The sequence below is a fragment of the Heteronotia binoei genome, chromosome 3 (genome assembly GCF_032191835.1).
Source record: "Heteronotia binoei isolate CCM8104 ecotype False Entrance Well chromosome 3, APGP_CSIRO_Hbin_v1, whole genome shotgun sequence".
Taxonomy (NCBI): Eukaryota; Metazoa; Chordata; class Lepidosauria; order Squamata; family Gekkonidae; genus Heteronotia; species Heteronotia binoei.
Window position 1 is genome coordinate 181,755,393 of NC_083225.1, and position 17,276 is coordinate 181,772,668.

The 17,276-nt window shown below is 46.0% G+C and overlaps 1 protein-coding gene across 1 annotated transcript in view; it reads right to left on the reverse strand.

Moving 5' to 3' along the window:
• Nucleotides 1-15,065: 15,065 nt before the first annotated feature.
• The window catches only part of CCDC81 (coiled-coil domain containing 81), a 33,140-nt gene continuing 30,929 nt past the window's right edge, over nucleotides 15,066-17,276 (reverse strand). Inside the window, exon 15 of the mRNA XM_060234996.1 lies at nucleotides 15,066-15,391. Within this exon, the coding sequence (XP_060090979.1) occupies nucleotides 15,250-15,391 (142 nt within the window). The 3' untranslated portion in view covers nucleotides 15,066-15,249. The remainder of the gene's footprint in view (nucleotides 15,392-17,276) is intronic.

The window sequence follows — 17,276 nt, forward strand, 5'->3', positions numbered from 1 at the left end:
GTGCAGTGAGAAACTAAATATGTATTCTATATTATTACATGAAAAAGTATTAGAAGTGGGGCTTTTTTTAGTGTCAACATAGTCCATTTTTTTTTTCCTACTGCAATATCAGCATTTGGCCGATCGGTTTGGTGAACTGGTTAAATGCAAGACTCTTATCTGGGAGAACCGGGTTTGATTCCCCACTCCTCCACTTACAGCTGCTGGAATGGCCTTGGGTCAGCAATAGCTCTCGTAGGAGTTGTCCTTGAAAGTGCAGCTTTTGTGAGAGCTCTCTCAGCCCCACCTACCTCACAGAGTGTCTGTTGTGGCGGGGGGGGCGGAGGTAAAGGAGATTGTGACCACTCTGAGATTCAGAGTATAGGGTGGGATATAAATCCAATCCAATATCTGGTGCAGCCCTCTTGTCTTCCTGTGACCACAGTCTAAGGGCTTTTCTGCTTTCTCATCTTCCTTGCTTGTAAGTTCCACTGCCTCCTCCCCACTACCATCCGATGCAATCCGGGGAGGAAGTGGGGAGGAAGTGGTGGCAGCCACCACCGCTTTTTCAGTGGTTTGCTGTCCTTGTCACCATCACCGCCCCAGTACTGAAAGTGCTGAGAGCGCCGGAAGGCCAGCATAGGAGCCGCCGGGCATGGCGCAGCTTTTCCCATCGATCAGCTGATCTACGGGGGGCGGGGCTGGCCTTGAAAGAGCCCCGGGAGCCAGTGCTTCACCGCCGGTTCTCCAGGCCGTAAAAATTGGGTGGGAGGGAGAGGCAACTAGGGATTTGCCTAGGGGGCGGGACAGGGCCGAGGGCTGATTTTGGCACCTCTGCCCTGCCGGCGCCCTAGGCTAGGGGTGGCCAACAGTAGCTCTCCAGATGTTTTTTGCCTATAGCTCCCATCCGCCCCAGCCATTGGCCATGCTGGCTGGGGCTGATGGGAGTTGTAGGCAAAAAACATCTGGAGAGCTACCGTTGGCCACCCCTGCTCCTAGGCAAATGCCTAGCTTGCCTAGTGGGCAGGCCGGCTGTGGTTGCATGCCAGCAATTTACTGGCGCCTGCAAAGTACTCAAAAATCACTTTATGGCGCTCCACGAACTCCTGACATGCATTTTTCTGTGGGTAGCAATTTGGATGTATGGAAATAGCACTCCTGCTTTTCTGGAGCACTCGTCATTCAGATCCTTTGGGGCATCTGACTAAATAAGGGGAAGGGGACCATGGTTCAGTGGTAGTCAGAAGGACAGCTTTGGGAGGGGGGAGGCTGTGGCTCACTAGCAGAGCATCTGTTTGGCATGCAGAAGGTCCCAGGTTCAATCCCCAGCATCTCCAGCGAGGATCAGGTTGTATAGGATGTGAACAACCCAAGGCCCTGGAGAGCCGCTGCCAGTCTTGAGTAGACAATACTGACCTTGATGGACCAATGGTCTGATTCTGTATAAGGCAACTTCATGTGTTCATGTGAAGGAGAAAGATCCATGAATGGATGGCAGGATCCAGCCTATAAACTACAGTTTCAAGGTAGCGAAGGGCAAACTCCCTGCAATTCTCATTACAGTTGGCTTAATTACTAGCAGCATTCGTGAAGGCTCAGGAAGGAAAAGCTTGTGGGTTGTTGTTTTTTCAAGAGCTCTAAAATGACTTGTTTTTGTTGTGCTGCATGTGTTTGCTAGTGTGTGTTCTCACACGACAGGAGCGCAAGGGAAGGCAGGCCATGGCAAAAGTTACAAAGTCTGGGATATTAAGAGCCTCCAGAAACACATTCAGTTTACCAGGGGTGTCAAACGTGCTGCCTGTGGGCTGGATCAGACCCCCAGAGGGCTCCTATCAGTCCTGCAAGCAACTCACTGTTGTCTGCTTCCTTCTCCCTCTCTTGCTTCCTTCTGCATCACAGCTTGCTTTGCCAGGCTTTGCTCAATCAAGCTACAGAGCAAATTCTCTGTTTTCTCCATTGACTGACCAGCCCATGAAAAAACTTACATACAAAAGCTCGCAATGCCCAGCCATTTCTTGTTTTCCTCTGGCTCTTAGGCTCAAAGCATTGGCCATGAGATTTCTGTAATGAATGTCAGTAAATCAAAAGTAGGTTTGCAGCTTACAGATACAACACCTGAACAGCATACTCAAGATTGCTACAGCGCAGACACTGTCTCCAGATTTTGGTGCAATAATTCAGAGCAAGAGGCGTCAGTTATCAAAGAAATAAACAAAATATTGCAAGAGTGCTAATCTTTTAAGTTTAAAAAAAATTTAATTGTGTCCGTGTCCTTTATAAAGTTTATATTTCTGCTACCTGACGTTACATTTTAGGACACACATAGCCTGGGCCGACAAGCTCTCCTTTGTGTCAGATCCGTCCCTCGTAACAAATGAGTTCAACACCCCTGGTTTACACTTCCCCCCCTTCCTCTATCAGGTTTGCCTAGGAGATTAACTGCTGCCTTGAGTGACATGTAAAAAATTTTTAAAGGTTTGATTTTTAAAAAAAATTGGTTGTTTTGTTGTTTAGAGGAAAGGATTTTTTTCCCCCAGACTACCTCCCCTCCCCTCAACAATTGAGTAGTTGCTTTTGTAAAGGTAACATTAATACATTAATACAGTCTTTAGTATCTTTGCCTTCAGGGATGTATGGGACTTTTCCAACGTTGATGATTTGATTGCCAGAGGAGTGCTAATGACATTGTTCTTTGAATTACACTTACCAAAAGTTCAAGTCCATTTCAGCTATCAGGTTTAAGTGAGACAAGAAATGGATTACGGTGATCAGTGTAGAAAGTCCGCACAGAGAGCAGTTAGTCTCTTTTTAAAATGTCATTACGCATCTCACTCAGGAAATTGCTGCAACAAAACAGCCGCTGAAGTACAGCTCTCAAATCGGGGTCAGGCACACACTTAAGCAGAATAAGGTGGCGACAGATTTATATTTTTACTGCCATGGGGAGTCAGAATTGCCAACTCTGGGTTGGGGACAGGCCCATAGCTAACCTAAGGGCCAGTTTGGTGTAGTGGTTAAGTGTGTGGACTCTTATCTGGGAGAACCGGGTTTGATTCCCCACTCCTCCACTTGCACCTACTGGAATGGCCTTGGGTCAGCCATAGCTCTGGCAGAGATTGTCCTTGAAAGGGCAGCTGCTGTGAGAGCCCTCTCCAGCCCCACCCACCTCACAGGGTGTCTGTTGTGGGGGAGGAAGGTAAAGGAGATTGCGAGCTGCTCTGAGATTTGGAGTGGAGGGTGGGATATAAATCCAATATCTTCTACTTCACAGGGTGTCTGTTGTGGGGAGAGGAAGGGAAAGGAGATTGTAAGCTGCTTTCTCAAGTGGAAGGCAGGGTATAAATCCAATCTCCTCCTCTTCTTCCTCTTCTTTTTCTTCTTCTTCTGCTGCTATTGCTGCCTGAAGATGTTGTAATTCCAGGAGGTCACCAGGCCCCACCTAGAAGCCGAGCAACCAAAAAAGTCCCACAGAAAAACGGAATTAGGGGAAAACCAGAAGGTTCCATGTATATACTAGCCTCCAAAATATCTTGGAACAAATAAAGCCCACTTAGACACGTCTATAATCCAACTCCACTTTATTCACAGACGCCATAAGCTTTAGAAAAGTGTGGATTGTACAGAGTCTGTATGTAACTTATCCACAAAAAAGTATTCCTCCTCTTCAGCTGCACGCATTTTAATTTTTGCAGCAAATCAAACACACGACGGGATTAATCGATTTAATTTTCCTGTTTGAATGAAATAAACAAAAGCTTATTTCATTCAAACATCCGTTTTTACATTTTCTGTCGCTTCGCTCTCCAGTGTAATTGACATTCAAGCAATTACACTCCGTCATTTACACAGTGTCAGTTACACTGAAGGTGGAGAGTGAAGCGATAGAAAATGTAAAAATGGATGTTTGAATGAAATAAGCTTTTGCTGGTGATAAAGCATTGGAGCGAAACGGATGTGTCTAAGTGGGCTTCATTTGTCCCAAGATATTTTGGAGGCTGGTATATACACAGAACCTTTTGGTTTTTCCCTAATCCCACCTGGAGGCTGGCAACCCGAGGGCATGCTGTATTTTTAAAAAACTTTCTGTCTGTGGCACCAACATGCCTTGGGCTTTTTCTTTTGAAAATACTTTATTAAATAACATTCGCAGAAATATGAGCCCCCAAAGATTTCGATTTGCCAATTGAAAACATACTGCCATGATCCCCAAACTGGTACCCATAGGTACAATGCTACCTATGTTTGTTTTTCTTGGCATCCACTTCTTCCTCAGAGTATCTCTTCCATTCTGGCTTTCCTCCATTCCATTGGAGTGGGAATGGTTCAGAAGGGTCCAGGATGTAGGTTCACCAACCTCCAGGTGGAACCTGGAGATCTCTGGGAATTACAACAGCTCTCTAGACAACAGAGATCACTTCTGCTGGAGAAAGTAGCTGGTATGGAGGGTGGACTCTATGGAATTAGACTCCGCTGAAATCCCCCCCCCCTTCACCAACCCCACCCTGGTGCCTTGCTTTCCCCAGGCTGTACCCTCAAATCTTCAGGACAGTGTTGCCAATCCCCAGGTGGGGGGAGGGGATTCCCCCATTTGGAGGTCTTCGCCCCACTTCAGGGTCATCAGAAAGTGGTGGGGGGAGGGAAATATCTGCTGAGCACTCCATTATTCTCTATGGAGACCAATTCTCATAGGATATAATGGAGAATTGATCTATGGGTATCGTGAACTCTGGGGGGCTGTTCTTGAGATAGAGGCACCAAATTTGCCACATAGCATCTGGTACCTCTCCTCAAAACACCCCCCATATTTCAAAAGTGTTGGACCAAGGGGTCCAATTCTGAGCCCCAAAAGAATGTGCCCCTATTCTTCATTATTTCCAATGGCAGGAAAGTATTTAAAAGGTGTACGGTCCTTTTAAATGTGATGGCCAGAACTCCCTTTGGAGTTCAGTGATACTTCTCATAACCTTGCTCCTGGCTCCACCCCCAAAGTACCCAGGTATTTCTTGAATTGGACCTGGCAACCCTACTCCAGGAATTTCCTAACCCAGAGTTGGCAACCCTACCAGGAAGCATTATTTTTGAGTCTTCAGGAGCACCCTTTTGGAAACTGTAGTTTCTAACATAAGATACCTGGCTTTGACCTAACGTTTTGTGGAAACTTCCAATGTTTTGCGATTGAACCAAGCCCCTGCGTCAGCCATTTTGGGACTGGTCCACCTCACCATGGCAACCATTTTATTGTGGCACCTACTACTGTAGCAGGAAAATAACGGAGCCTACTGAACAGGGCTTAAGGGGTGATCAGACCCTTCTTCTCTCCTAAGGAGAGGTAATCCAGATTCCCAGACTGTTCATACTCACAGTCCTGAAGATCTTCCAATTCCCTGCACATGTCAGTTCAACCAGGCGCGGGATCTTGGTTGGCTGGCCGGGCACCTTCCCCCACTGGGGCGAAGAGAGCTGGACTCAATCAAAAATGTGACCGTGGCGCCTAGTCTGTTCTTCCTGCCACGAGGGTGGAAGGCAAACGGTTATGCAGCCAGCCCAAGGGGAAGGAAAAATCCTGCCCCGTCATTTCCCGGCCAATCGCACCATTGTAATGTTGCAGGAAAATAACAGAGCCGCACACATTACTGGTATGAAGCGAGGTTTTTTATTTCTGGTACCAAAAGCAGGGTCCAGTTGAGCATCATAGCTCAAAAAATACTGAACCTTCCCCCCCCACACACACACCCCGGATCCTCAGACCATCTTTTTAAGCACAAAACAAGCTTAGCAGGCAGGCTTACACGTTTATCTGATTCAACATTCCCCACCCCCTTCATTTCTTCTAGTACTTTCCCATACCTCCTGTCTCCATGCTTTATCAACTCCAGCAAGAAGCTTCTCAATGAGGCCCCTTTGTGTTATCCTAATACACATCTGTGAACACCCACCCACTGAAGGCTGTGCTTCTAACGAACATTGCATCAGACACCCTCTTTTTGAAGGCAGAAGCATGCTTTCATTCATTATTATAGGGGTATTCATTACTTATTCAGGGGTCCCCCTTCCCTACCTGTCCTTGAAATTTCAGAAGCCCCCATAGGGTCAACAACTGGCTAAATTAACCACTATTTCACACTGGCTCCCAAAGTACCACAATTTCTTTGGTGCCTGGAGAAACCGTGCACGAATATGTAGAACAAAAACTTTAAGGGCCTTTCCCTGCGCCAAACCCTGGCTGATTCCATCAATGTTTAATTCTGCTAATTCATTCGTCCACATATACGTTCGAAGTCTATTGCAAAACCAGAGTTCACAACAAAATACGAGATTCTATTAAAGCAAATTCTACCAGTCCCTCACTTGATAGCTATGTTGCCTTACGTATGTAGTAACTGCTGACTGAATATTTTGGCACAATTTCTTGATAAGTGGAAGCAAAAGAGAATACCATAGTCATTTATCTGATCCTGCCAGCAAGCAAGTTTTTAGCTGTCTGTTAATAAGATTAATAATTAGTTCCAACAAATAGCTGGGCCAGACTTTTCAGTCTCCTATCCTTATAGATGAAGACTTGCCAATAATGTTTGTAAGGAGTGGAGCAGATGTCTAGGATATTAACCAGTACCCGTTCAGCGCTGTTTTTTGAGACTGGATTTGCAGTTCAGGAAATGATACTCACAACACCCTTCTTACACACACAGTTCTCGCATAGGCACGTGTCTTCTGAGTGCAACAGTTCTCCTGCTGCGGAAATAATAAAGGCTCTGAAGTTTCAAAAATTCAAACTGCAGAATTACAAAAAGGAAGCGCATTCACTTGCCACTTCATTCCTTTGAAAGCAGCCTTGTCATCAACAAAGCAGGAAAAATTGACAGCAAATAATAATAATTCTTCACTAAATTGTGTCTCGCTAGAATAAATGTCAGCGTTCCTGAGGCACTGAGCAGTAGTTAGCGATTATATATTTCAGTACCTCAGAAAATCAGTAATTTTCTATAAAAGCCTGCTCGTGAGCAACAATTTTAAGCCGGGTTCCCCACCCCCTTCCTAGTGTGGTGAAAAGCCCCATGACTGTATTAGAATGGAAATTACAAGAACAATTCTACAGCATTTCTGATGTTTAACACCACAAAGCTGCAATAATTCCCAGCAGTTTATGACAATCATATGTGACTGAGTTCGCAGTGGGACTCTGCTATCTAGGACCTTTATTTGATTACTCAGATCGCATAATGCGGGCTGTCTAAAATGATTGTTTCCCTGACTCATATTGATTCAGCTATGATTTTGCCATGGTTGTTAGGTACCTCGTGTACATTTGTTGTCAGCTGTGAGTATGAAAAGCTCTGCCTTGTGAAGCTCTGTGCTGATAGCCCTTTCACAAATTCACTAAACGTAGGTCTTTCAAGATCTTATGTCATGTGGGAATATCATAACCTCAGGGATGCAGCATGTTGCTTGACCTTTCTCACCTCCGACGAGCAACCCATTGAAGTTGGAACTGGCAATGAGAGAGGAAAGACCCACACTTTGGCTTGTCTACATGAACCCTTTTCTGTAATTATGGTTATCAGCACTACCCAGGAGCTTCCCGATACGTGCAGTCGCCGTTTTGTGCGAACAGGGCAACATATATATTGCCCAGCTTCCCTACGCATGAGCCAGTACCCTCAAATAATCTGGGCTTCTGGTTCTGTGAGCCAAAGGTGGACAATATGCATCTGGTTCACACAAAATGGTGACTTCACCTATTGAGAGGATCACACAGAATAGTCTGCCATGAGCAGAGTGGTAAAGACTAAAAAGGGCTCTGGTTTCAATATTCACACAGCACAGGGACAGAAACACACAAGGCTGTTCTCACACAGCCAGGTGTGTGAAGGAAATCTGAACTGTGTGTATTTTGGTTCCCTGTGCAGGTGAGTTTATTTGCCTTAGGTGCTCAAGCATAACTTGGTGACAATCACCATTCACTTCAGAGTTAGTGGTTGGGGTTTTTTTTCTTAAGTTTACCTCAGTGGATATGGAAACATTTTAAAGCCGGGAATCTGAATCAGTCGCCCCACATACTGTTGGCATCTTTTTAAATTGCTTTGTTCTCGTGCCTTTAACAGTAGCCAGTAATTAAGTAATTAAAACAGTAGGTCAGCAATTAAGTAATTAAAATTTTCCACATGTTTAAAATCTCTGTAACCAGGACAAGTTTCCCTTGTTCAGAGTTAGGAGAAAAACTGGAAGCTGTACAATTGCTGTTCACAGTGAACAAAAAATGGAAGGAAAGCTCCACCTTGTGGAACTACAATGTATCTCTAGCAGGGTTCATAATGCAACTAACTGGGTGTGCTCTTAAACTGAGCAGCTCTATCTTCTCCACTGAGGGCCAAACGAAACGTGATGGTGTCCTCATAGCTACCACAGGAATGCAGTCACCATTGTAAAGTCATTTTAAAATCCTGTGAGGGCTTGAGGATCAGGCCCGCAACATGATGAACTGATGTGTTGATGTGCCCCCCCCCCCAAACACACCATATCAAATGCTGAATAGATGCCTCCCCCCTCCCATGGGCATTTCGGTAGTTGAAAATATATCTGGGGGTGGGGGGAGAGACAGCTGCCCCTGTGGCATTTTTAAATGACTTCAAAAACAGCCATTTCGTCTGGTTTGATCCTGAGAGGACAAATTGTTGAGTTTGATACAGCACAATGAGAGACCAGAGAGCATGTGTATGTTTGTACTCTTTAGCTGTCTTTCTTCCTGTACAAATGCGCGCGCGCACACACACACACACACAGAGTTGACCTAAGCACTTAGGAAGCAGCAAAGCAACATGGCAGAAGAATAGAGTTGCCAGTTGTATCCAGAAGTGGCACCATAACACTCTAGGAACACTCCATTTTCTATGGTTAAAACCATAGAGATATAGGGAATTCCTACAACAATGTTATTTCCCATCCATTTTTGCTGAAGTGACACTTCAGGGGCTGGGAGCCAGGGGCAGGAAATTGCCATCGCACACAACAACTGCAGCAAATGTTGTGAGAATTGCCCTCACCCTCACTTTCCTGCGCATCTTCTTCACCCCAAAGATGCATGCAGCTCAGCATGCTGTGACAGCCACAAGAATAGCCGCCCTGAGTCCGCTTGCGGAGAGGGCGGGATATAAATGTAAAGTACCGGTAATAAATAAATAAACAAACAAACAAACAAACAGAAAACTTTGATTACCTACCCTCTCTATAGTTTATAAAGATAATTCTTATCATTCGGCCCTGCCCAAGAAACAATTTTTTTTATATTGATAGTTGGTAACCATATCTTAAAATGGCAGCCTTCTGTGTGAATGAACGGTAGGTCGCTTTTAATACCTGGGCCACAATACAATCATCAGTACCTTTCAACTATCAACAGAGGGAAAGAGGCGTCTGGTTTCTGCTTTTGCTATGTCCTTTCCCAGTTTTCTTGTTAGCATATATTCCAAGAATCTGGTACAAGGCAGCCTGATAAGCAGTGTCATGGATACCGCAAGGGAACCCATATCAGACCCTTTCTAGCTACAACCCAGAGCCTTGTGATCCAAGAAGTCATAACTGGCCATAGCGATCAATCATTCTGTGTTTTCACATAGCGATCTGACAAATGGTATTTGTCACATCTGGCGTTAAAGCACTTAGGAAACCATAGCAGTGTTTTTCTCCAACTATAATGAATGTATTAGCTGTTTTCTTATAGACTGGGGGAAAGCACACAAATGCCTGTGAGGACAAAGTCCCATGGTTTTGTAACATAATAGCACTGTGTACTTAGTAGTATGTCTTTCTAGGCTTGCATGTGTGTACAGAATTCTATTAAAACTCTGATGACAAAAAAAAAAGAATGTAGTTCTATCTGCTTTTCTCCTTAATGGACAGCCTGGGTAACAAACAGCTAATGTTGTTCTTGTACTCATGTCTGGTAGGACCCAGCAATCCTAACACTACCTTGAATTATATTGAGCCTGTTTTGCAACAGGGACCATATCAGTCGCCCAGTGAAGATCTTTCTGCTTTGATGGCAGTTGCTGATGAAGAGACATTTTAAAAGATTTTTAAAGATTCACAGAGTCAGTCAGATCTCTAATGGCCAGTGAGAAGCCCTGCTAGTCAAAAATCCCATCTGGCCATGCATACTTTCTGAAAACATTTGGTGGGTACCAGGAGTCAGTGGGCACCATGTGAAAAATAGTGGGCACCATTGCAAGATTGCAACTCTTGGCAGTGGCTCTTCAAGCAGTGGCTACAGGACGCCCTAGATAAGAGCAACATCAAATGTGCCCATCACTCATCCAGCATTCAAAATGGCAGCAGAAAAGCTGGACCATGTCGTCCATAGCAACAAGCACTTTTAGTAGGCCTCATGCTGGATCACAGAGATTGTTCCTTCCTGTGGGAAACTGCCACTGCGCCTTACTTGCATGAGACTATGAGAATCAGCTCTACTTCCCACTTTTCCCTTCGTTGAATTTCGGGCAATCTAGGCAGGAAGTCGTGAGACTCACTGTAAAGAGGGAATTCCCATTCATTCCCCTGCTCCTTCACTCTATGGTAGGGGTCCCCAGCTTTGTAAAGCCTGCAGACGCCTTCGGAATTTTGACATTGGGTGGTGGACACGGTCACAAATGGCTGCCCCAAGAGACCAAGATAACCACAAATGTCAGGAAATTTGATAGACTGGCACATATCCTTCTGGAGTGTGCTTTGAATGCTAATCTCAGGAAGTGTTATACGTATTTCACCATGTTTGCAAGTTCATTCCAATGTCCTAGTTAGCTTTTTACTTGCTGTCAAGGATCCAAAAAAGACTCCAGCAGTTACAACTTTTTTTTTTCTCTCCTTTTGCCTACTGGGTGATAAGTGATTACCAACAACTATTCACTGCTTAAGAGCAAAGTATCATGGAGCTTTTATTGGATAAAAGGAAAGGAAATGTCAGGACTTGAGGTTATGCATAACTCTTAATAGTAAATTTTCAACATTTCAGGCATTAGCTCTGTTGAATAGGATAGCATTTTTAAATGAACACATTAAAATATTTTTTAACCTGCAGCCAGCTTACCATCAGCTGTGCAGTGAAGATCTTTCTGCTTTAGGGTTGCTAAGTCCAATTCATAAGAACATAAGAACATAAGAGAAGCCATGCTGGATCAGGCCAACGGCCCATCAAGTCCAACACTCTGTGTCACACAGTGGCAAAAAATTTTATATACACACATACACTGTGGCTAATAGCCACTGATGGACCTCTGCTCCATATTTTTATCTAATTCAAGAAATATCTGGGGACTTTGGGGGTGGAGCCAGGAGCAAGGATGTGACAAGCATAACTGAACTCCAAAGGGAGTTCTGGCCATTATATTTAAAGGTACCGCACACCTTTTAAATGCTTTCCCTCCATTGGAAATAATAAAGGGTAGGGGCACCTTCTTTGGGGGCTCATAGAACTGAACCCCGTAGTCCAATCCTTTTGAAACTTGGAGGGTATTTTGAAGCGAGACATTGGATGCTATGCTGCTAATTTGGTGCCTCTAACCCAAAAACGGCCTCCCCAGAGCCCGATACCGACGATCAATGCTCCATTATTCCCTATGGGAATTGGTCTCCATAGGGAATAATGAAGTGCCGAGCAGACATCTCCCCCACCCGCTCTCTGATGACCCTGAAGCAAGGGGAGGGCCTTCATTGGGGGGGATCCCCTGTCCCCCACATGGACATTGGCAACCCTATTCTGCTTTGAGGGCTGTTGAAGCAACATTTTTAAAGATAACCACAAATGTCAGGAAATTTGATAGACTGGCACATATCCTTCTGGAGTGTGCTTTGAATGCTAATCTCAGGAAGTGTTATATGTATTTCACCATTTCACCAAGCCGCCCTGAGCCCGCCTTGAAGGGGTAGGGCGGGATATAAATCGAATAAATAAATAAATAAATAAATAATCCACACAGCCAATTGGATTTCTAGTGGCCAATCAGAAGCTCTACTGGTCAAAAATCCCATCTGGCCTTCCCGCTTTCTAAAAAAAAATGCTTGAGGGGCGCCAGTCAGCACCATGATATCTCTGCCCTGTAGGCTGCTCAATCTTGCACTCGCCAGCCACAAAAACTCAACTGGGTGATCTTGGGGCACTGACTCTCTCACCCGAACCTACCACGCAGGGTCATCGTGATGCTGAAAGTAAAATAATAGAATCATAGAGTTGGAAGGGACCTCCAGGGTTATCTAGTCCAACCCCCTGCACAATGCAAGAAACTCACAAATACCTCCCCCCAAATTCACCGGATCTTCATTGCTGTCAGATGCTCATCCAACCTCTGTTTCAAAACCTCCAAGGAAGGAGAGCCCGCCTCTTCCCGAGGAAGCTTGTTCTACTGAGGAACCGCTCTAAGTAAGGTGTATGGCGCCCTGAACACCTTGGATTTTTAGAAAATTAATGACGAAACTTAGACCTGCAAGTCTGTCCTCTGCCTGTTGCAGTATTTTGGCTCTTGAAAGTATCAAACTCCTTCACAAAGGGGTGGCTAACCTTATTCTGCAGCTGCCTGGCACAAGCAGCTGGCTTTTGGCCTAATTAGCCCATTTCTCTTCTCTCTGCTGACTTTTTTTGTCCAGAGTCTGGAATTCCTGTTCCCCTTCCTGTGCCACCATTAAAAGGCACACCATTTCTCTTTTTTGCACCACTGTTTCCAAGCCCAGTCAACACTTCCCACTGGCCAGCTGCCCATCAGGCGGGTTTCTAGATCTAGTGTTCAAAGAGCAGAGAGCACTCTGGCCTTTTTTTGCACAGTCCTGGGATGTTATGATCCGTTTTCAATATGGCCCTTTCATACGGCACTTTGTTACTTCACAATTCCTGACACCAGGGGCGTTTTCGCACTGACCTTACGTCGGAGCGACGTCCCTCTTCACCGCGCAGCGTCTGCGCGGATTTCGCACTAATTGCTCTGTAGAACCCGGAAGAGCCGCAAAGTCCCGCGGCTTTTGCGTCGCAAATGTAAACTGGTTTTGGGCGGTTTACATTTGCGACGCAAAAGCTGCGGGACTTTGCGGTTCTTCCGGGTTCTGCGGAGTAATTAGTGCGAAATCCGCGCAGACGCTGCGCGGTGAAGAGGGACGTCGCTCCGGCGTAAGGTCAGTGCGAAAACGCCCCAGGAGAACATAGCCCAACAGCAAAGCATTCCAGAAAGCAACTTATTTTAAACCAAGCAATCTTATAGACTATAAATTCTATCTATCTATCTGTCTGTCTGTCTGCCTGTCTGTCTGTGGGTTGCCGACTCAAGAAATATCTGGGGACTTTGGGGGTGGAGCCAGAAGCAAGGGTGTGACAAGCATGATTGAACTCCAAAGGGAGCTCTGGCCATCACATTTATACTTTCCCTCCATTGGAAATAATGAAGGATAGGGGCACCTTACTTTGGGGCTCACAGAATTGGACCCCCCTGGTCCAATCTTTTTGAAACTTGGAGGATGTTTTCAGGAGAGGCACCAGATGCTATGCTGAAACTTTGGTCCCTCTATCTTAAAAACAGCCCCCCCCCCGAGCCCCAGAAGCCCTATGAGAATTGATCTTCATCAGGTATAACGGAGTGCCTAGCAGACATTCCCACCCCACCCCCCTGCTTTCTGATGACCCTGAAGTACGGAGAAGGCCTCCAAACTGGGGGGTCCTCTGGGGGGTTGGCAACATCTATCTATCTATCCATCCATCCATTCATGGATTTTTTTGTAGTAGGAACTCTTTTGCATATTAGGCCACACACCCCTGATGTAGCCAATCCTGTAAGCTCTTGGAGGATTGGCTACATCAGGGGTGCGTGGCCTAATATGCAAAGGAGTTCCTGCTACAAAAAAAGCCCTCTATCTATCTATCTATCTATCTATCTATCTATCTATCTATCTATCTATCTATCTATCTATCTATCTATCATCTCCTGCATAGCAGAGCTGTCCCAAGATCTCTGCTTGTCCATTTCTGGGAAGGGGCATGTGAGATGGATTGGATTGGATCCACCTAGGTTCAATGTATATTCTGCTGGGAGTGTGGGAAGCTGGCTGCTCAGGGAATAGACTTCCAAAGGTAGATTGTTTCCCTCTGCTTGCAGGGTTGCCAGCCTCCAGGTGGTGGCTGGAGATCTCCTGTGATTACAGCTGATCTCTAGGCAACAGAGATCAGTTCACCCAGAGAAAATGGCTGCTGGGGGGGAAGGTGAACTCGATGGCTTTTGAAGTCCCTTCCCTCCCCCCAACCCCACCTGCCTCAGGCTCCCCAAAATCAACCTGGAGCTGGCAACTTGGGTTCTCAGGCTTTAAGGAGAAACCAGCCCCCTTAAATGGCTCAGGGACAAAGGGATGAATGATGCTTTCAGCTTTCTACTGGTAAAAATAACTGCCATATCCCTGTAGCAGGGGTGACCCACCGTGACTTCACTTGCAGTTTGGTATAGTGGTGAAGTGCGTGGGCTGGGAGAACCGGGTTTGATTCCCCACTCCTCCACTTGCACCTGCTAGGATGGCCTTGGGTCAGCCATAGCTCTGGCAGAGGTTGTCCTTGAAAGGGCAGCTGCTGTGAGAGCCCTCTCCAGCCCCACCCACCTCACAGGGTGTCTGTTGTCAGGGAGGAAGATAAAGGAAATTGTGACCGCCCTGAGATTCAGAGTGAAGGGTGGGATATAAATCCAATATCTTTTTCTTATCTTTCATAACCAGTGTCAGCTTTCCCAGACATATGGGATGATTTTCAGTTTATTCAGCCTATTTTGGGATGCGGGAACAATTACTGCTTCCTGAACCCAGCCAAACAGCCCCCCCACCCCACCCACAATTTAAGTGATCAGAAGGGCCAAGGATTATATAAGTTGATGGTAAGTTTCAGACGTCTAAGAATGTTGTGATAGTATTTACACAGTGCTATTCGTCTTTGATTCCACACCTGAAATAGGCAAACCTATTTGCATCCCTTATTACACCAACCCTCAAAACTCACCCCAAAAGCTCAAATCCCTCTAAAACATGCACAACTTCCTATTATTTAGCATTGAAGCAAGAAAGTTGTTCCCAGAGAATTTCCATATTCTTTTTAATTCAACATAATTCTCCATAAAAACCTACCAAACACAGAAGGGCAAAAATATTAAGCTGGAAAGTGGCAGAACTTGCTATGGGGTGTTGCGAGGACCAAGTCAAGCGGTGGACAGTTTTTACAAGTTGAAAGGAGGCAAGGGAAGGAGCAGGGAAGCTGAACTTTCTTCAAACAATTAACCGGGAGCCAGGGATATATCTATTGTCCGTCCATTCGTTGCCATCCCCGCAGCCGTTCAGGCGCCGCTTGCACTGGTAGCAACGCCGATACTTTGCGCACTGATCAAGTAGAAAGAGCTTGTCTCCAGCCCTGCAGTTTAAAAGGGAGGACGGTTAAACAATCAAAGCAGTAAAAAAACCCTCAATGATATTTGTCCCCCCCCAGCCCAGAAGTATCCACTAGAGCTTATAAGAATTGGAAGGTGCTATGGCTCAGTGGAAGAGCCTCTGCTTTGCATGCAGAAAGGCCCTGGTTCAATCCCCAGTATCTCCAGTTGAAAGGACCAGGTAATAGGTGTAGTAAAAGACTTCTGCTTGAGACCCTAGAACACGGGTGGCCAAACTTGCTTAATGTGAGAGCCACAAAGAATAAATGTCAGATGTTTGAGAGCTGCAAGAGATTTATTTATTTATGAATATCAGATGTTTGAGAGCAGCAAGACATGAACCTATATGAAGCTGCCTTCTACTGAAGCAGACCCTCGGTCCGTCAAAGTCAGTATTGTCTACTCAGACTGGCAGTGGCTCTCCAGGGTCTCAAGCTGAGGTTTTTCACGCCTATTTGCCTGGACCCTTTTTAGTGGGAGATGCTGGGGATTGAACCTGGGACCTTCTGCTTCCCAAACAGATGCTATACTACTGAGCCACCGTCCCTCCCTAAACATCAGATGTTTGGGAGGGAGGGAGGATGGTTGGTTGGTTGGTTAGTTTTAAATGCATTTTCCAAACCACCAGTTGACTTGGCTTGGAGAAGTGATTTAGAGAGACAAATCCCTTCTCCAAGCTGGCTGGTGGGGTGGTGGGGGCTTCAAGAGCTACTCAATATGTGTGAAAGATTCACATGTAGCTCCCTAGCCACAGTTTAACCACCCCTGCCCTAGAGAGCTGCTGCCAGCCTGAGTAGACAATACTGATGGACCAATATGATTCATTATAAGGCAGCTTCATGTGTGAGAACATTCGAAAAGCCATGGGGGAATGGATAAACATATGGAGCAGGGGGCCTTCATTAGCTACAAGGTACAGATGGATCATTATATCTGGAGCAGTGATGCTCCGTATTCTTGGTGCTTGGGGGGCCCACAGTGGGAAGGCTTCACTTGGTGGACCTCCTAATGACATCTGGGTTTGGGTACAGAGTGTTGGATTGGATGGGACATTGGCCTGATCCATCGCAGCTTCTCTTATGGATCAGGCCAGTGGGTCTAATTTAGTCCAACACTCTGTGTCACATAGTGGCCAAAGCCCAGGTGCCATCAGGAGGTGCACCAATGGGACCAGGACTCCAGAAGCTCTCCCACTGTTGCCCCCCAAGCACCAGGAATACAGAGCATCGCTGCCCCAGACATGTTTATGTGTGAGAAGTACATCTGCCATTCCTTATGGGTAGAAATCATATTTTGCACAGGGAAGGTCTTGGGTTCCATCTTCAGGTAACTGTACTCAGGTAGCAGAGATCATAGAATCATAGAGTTGGAAGGGACCTCCAGGGTAATCTAGTCCAACCCCCTGCACAATGCAGGAAACTCACAGACACCTCCCCCTAAATTCACAGGATCTGCATTGCTGTCAGATGGTGGTCCTTGGTGGTCTCCCATTCAAATACTAACTGGGGCTGGCCCTACTCAGCTTCTAGGATCACATGTGATCAGGCTAGCCGGGGCCATCCAGGGCAGGGCAAGGCAAGGCTGTCCTATAGAGGATGGGGTGGAATTGTTTTCTCTGGCCCCGGAAGGTAGGACCAGAACCAATGGGTTGAAATTAAATCAAAAGAGTTTCCGGCTCAACTTTAGGAAGAACCTCCTGACCGTTAGAGCGGTTCCTCAGTGGAACAGGCTTCCTCGGGAGGTGGTGGGCTCTCCTTCCTTGGAGGTTTTTAAACAGAGGCTAGATGGCCATCTGACAGCAATGAAGATCCTGTGGATTTAGGGGGGAGGTGTTTGTGAGTTTCCTGCATTGTGCAGGGGGTTGGACTA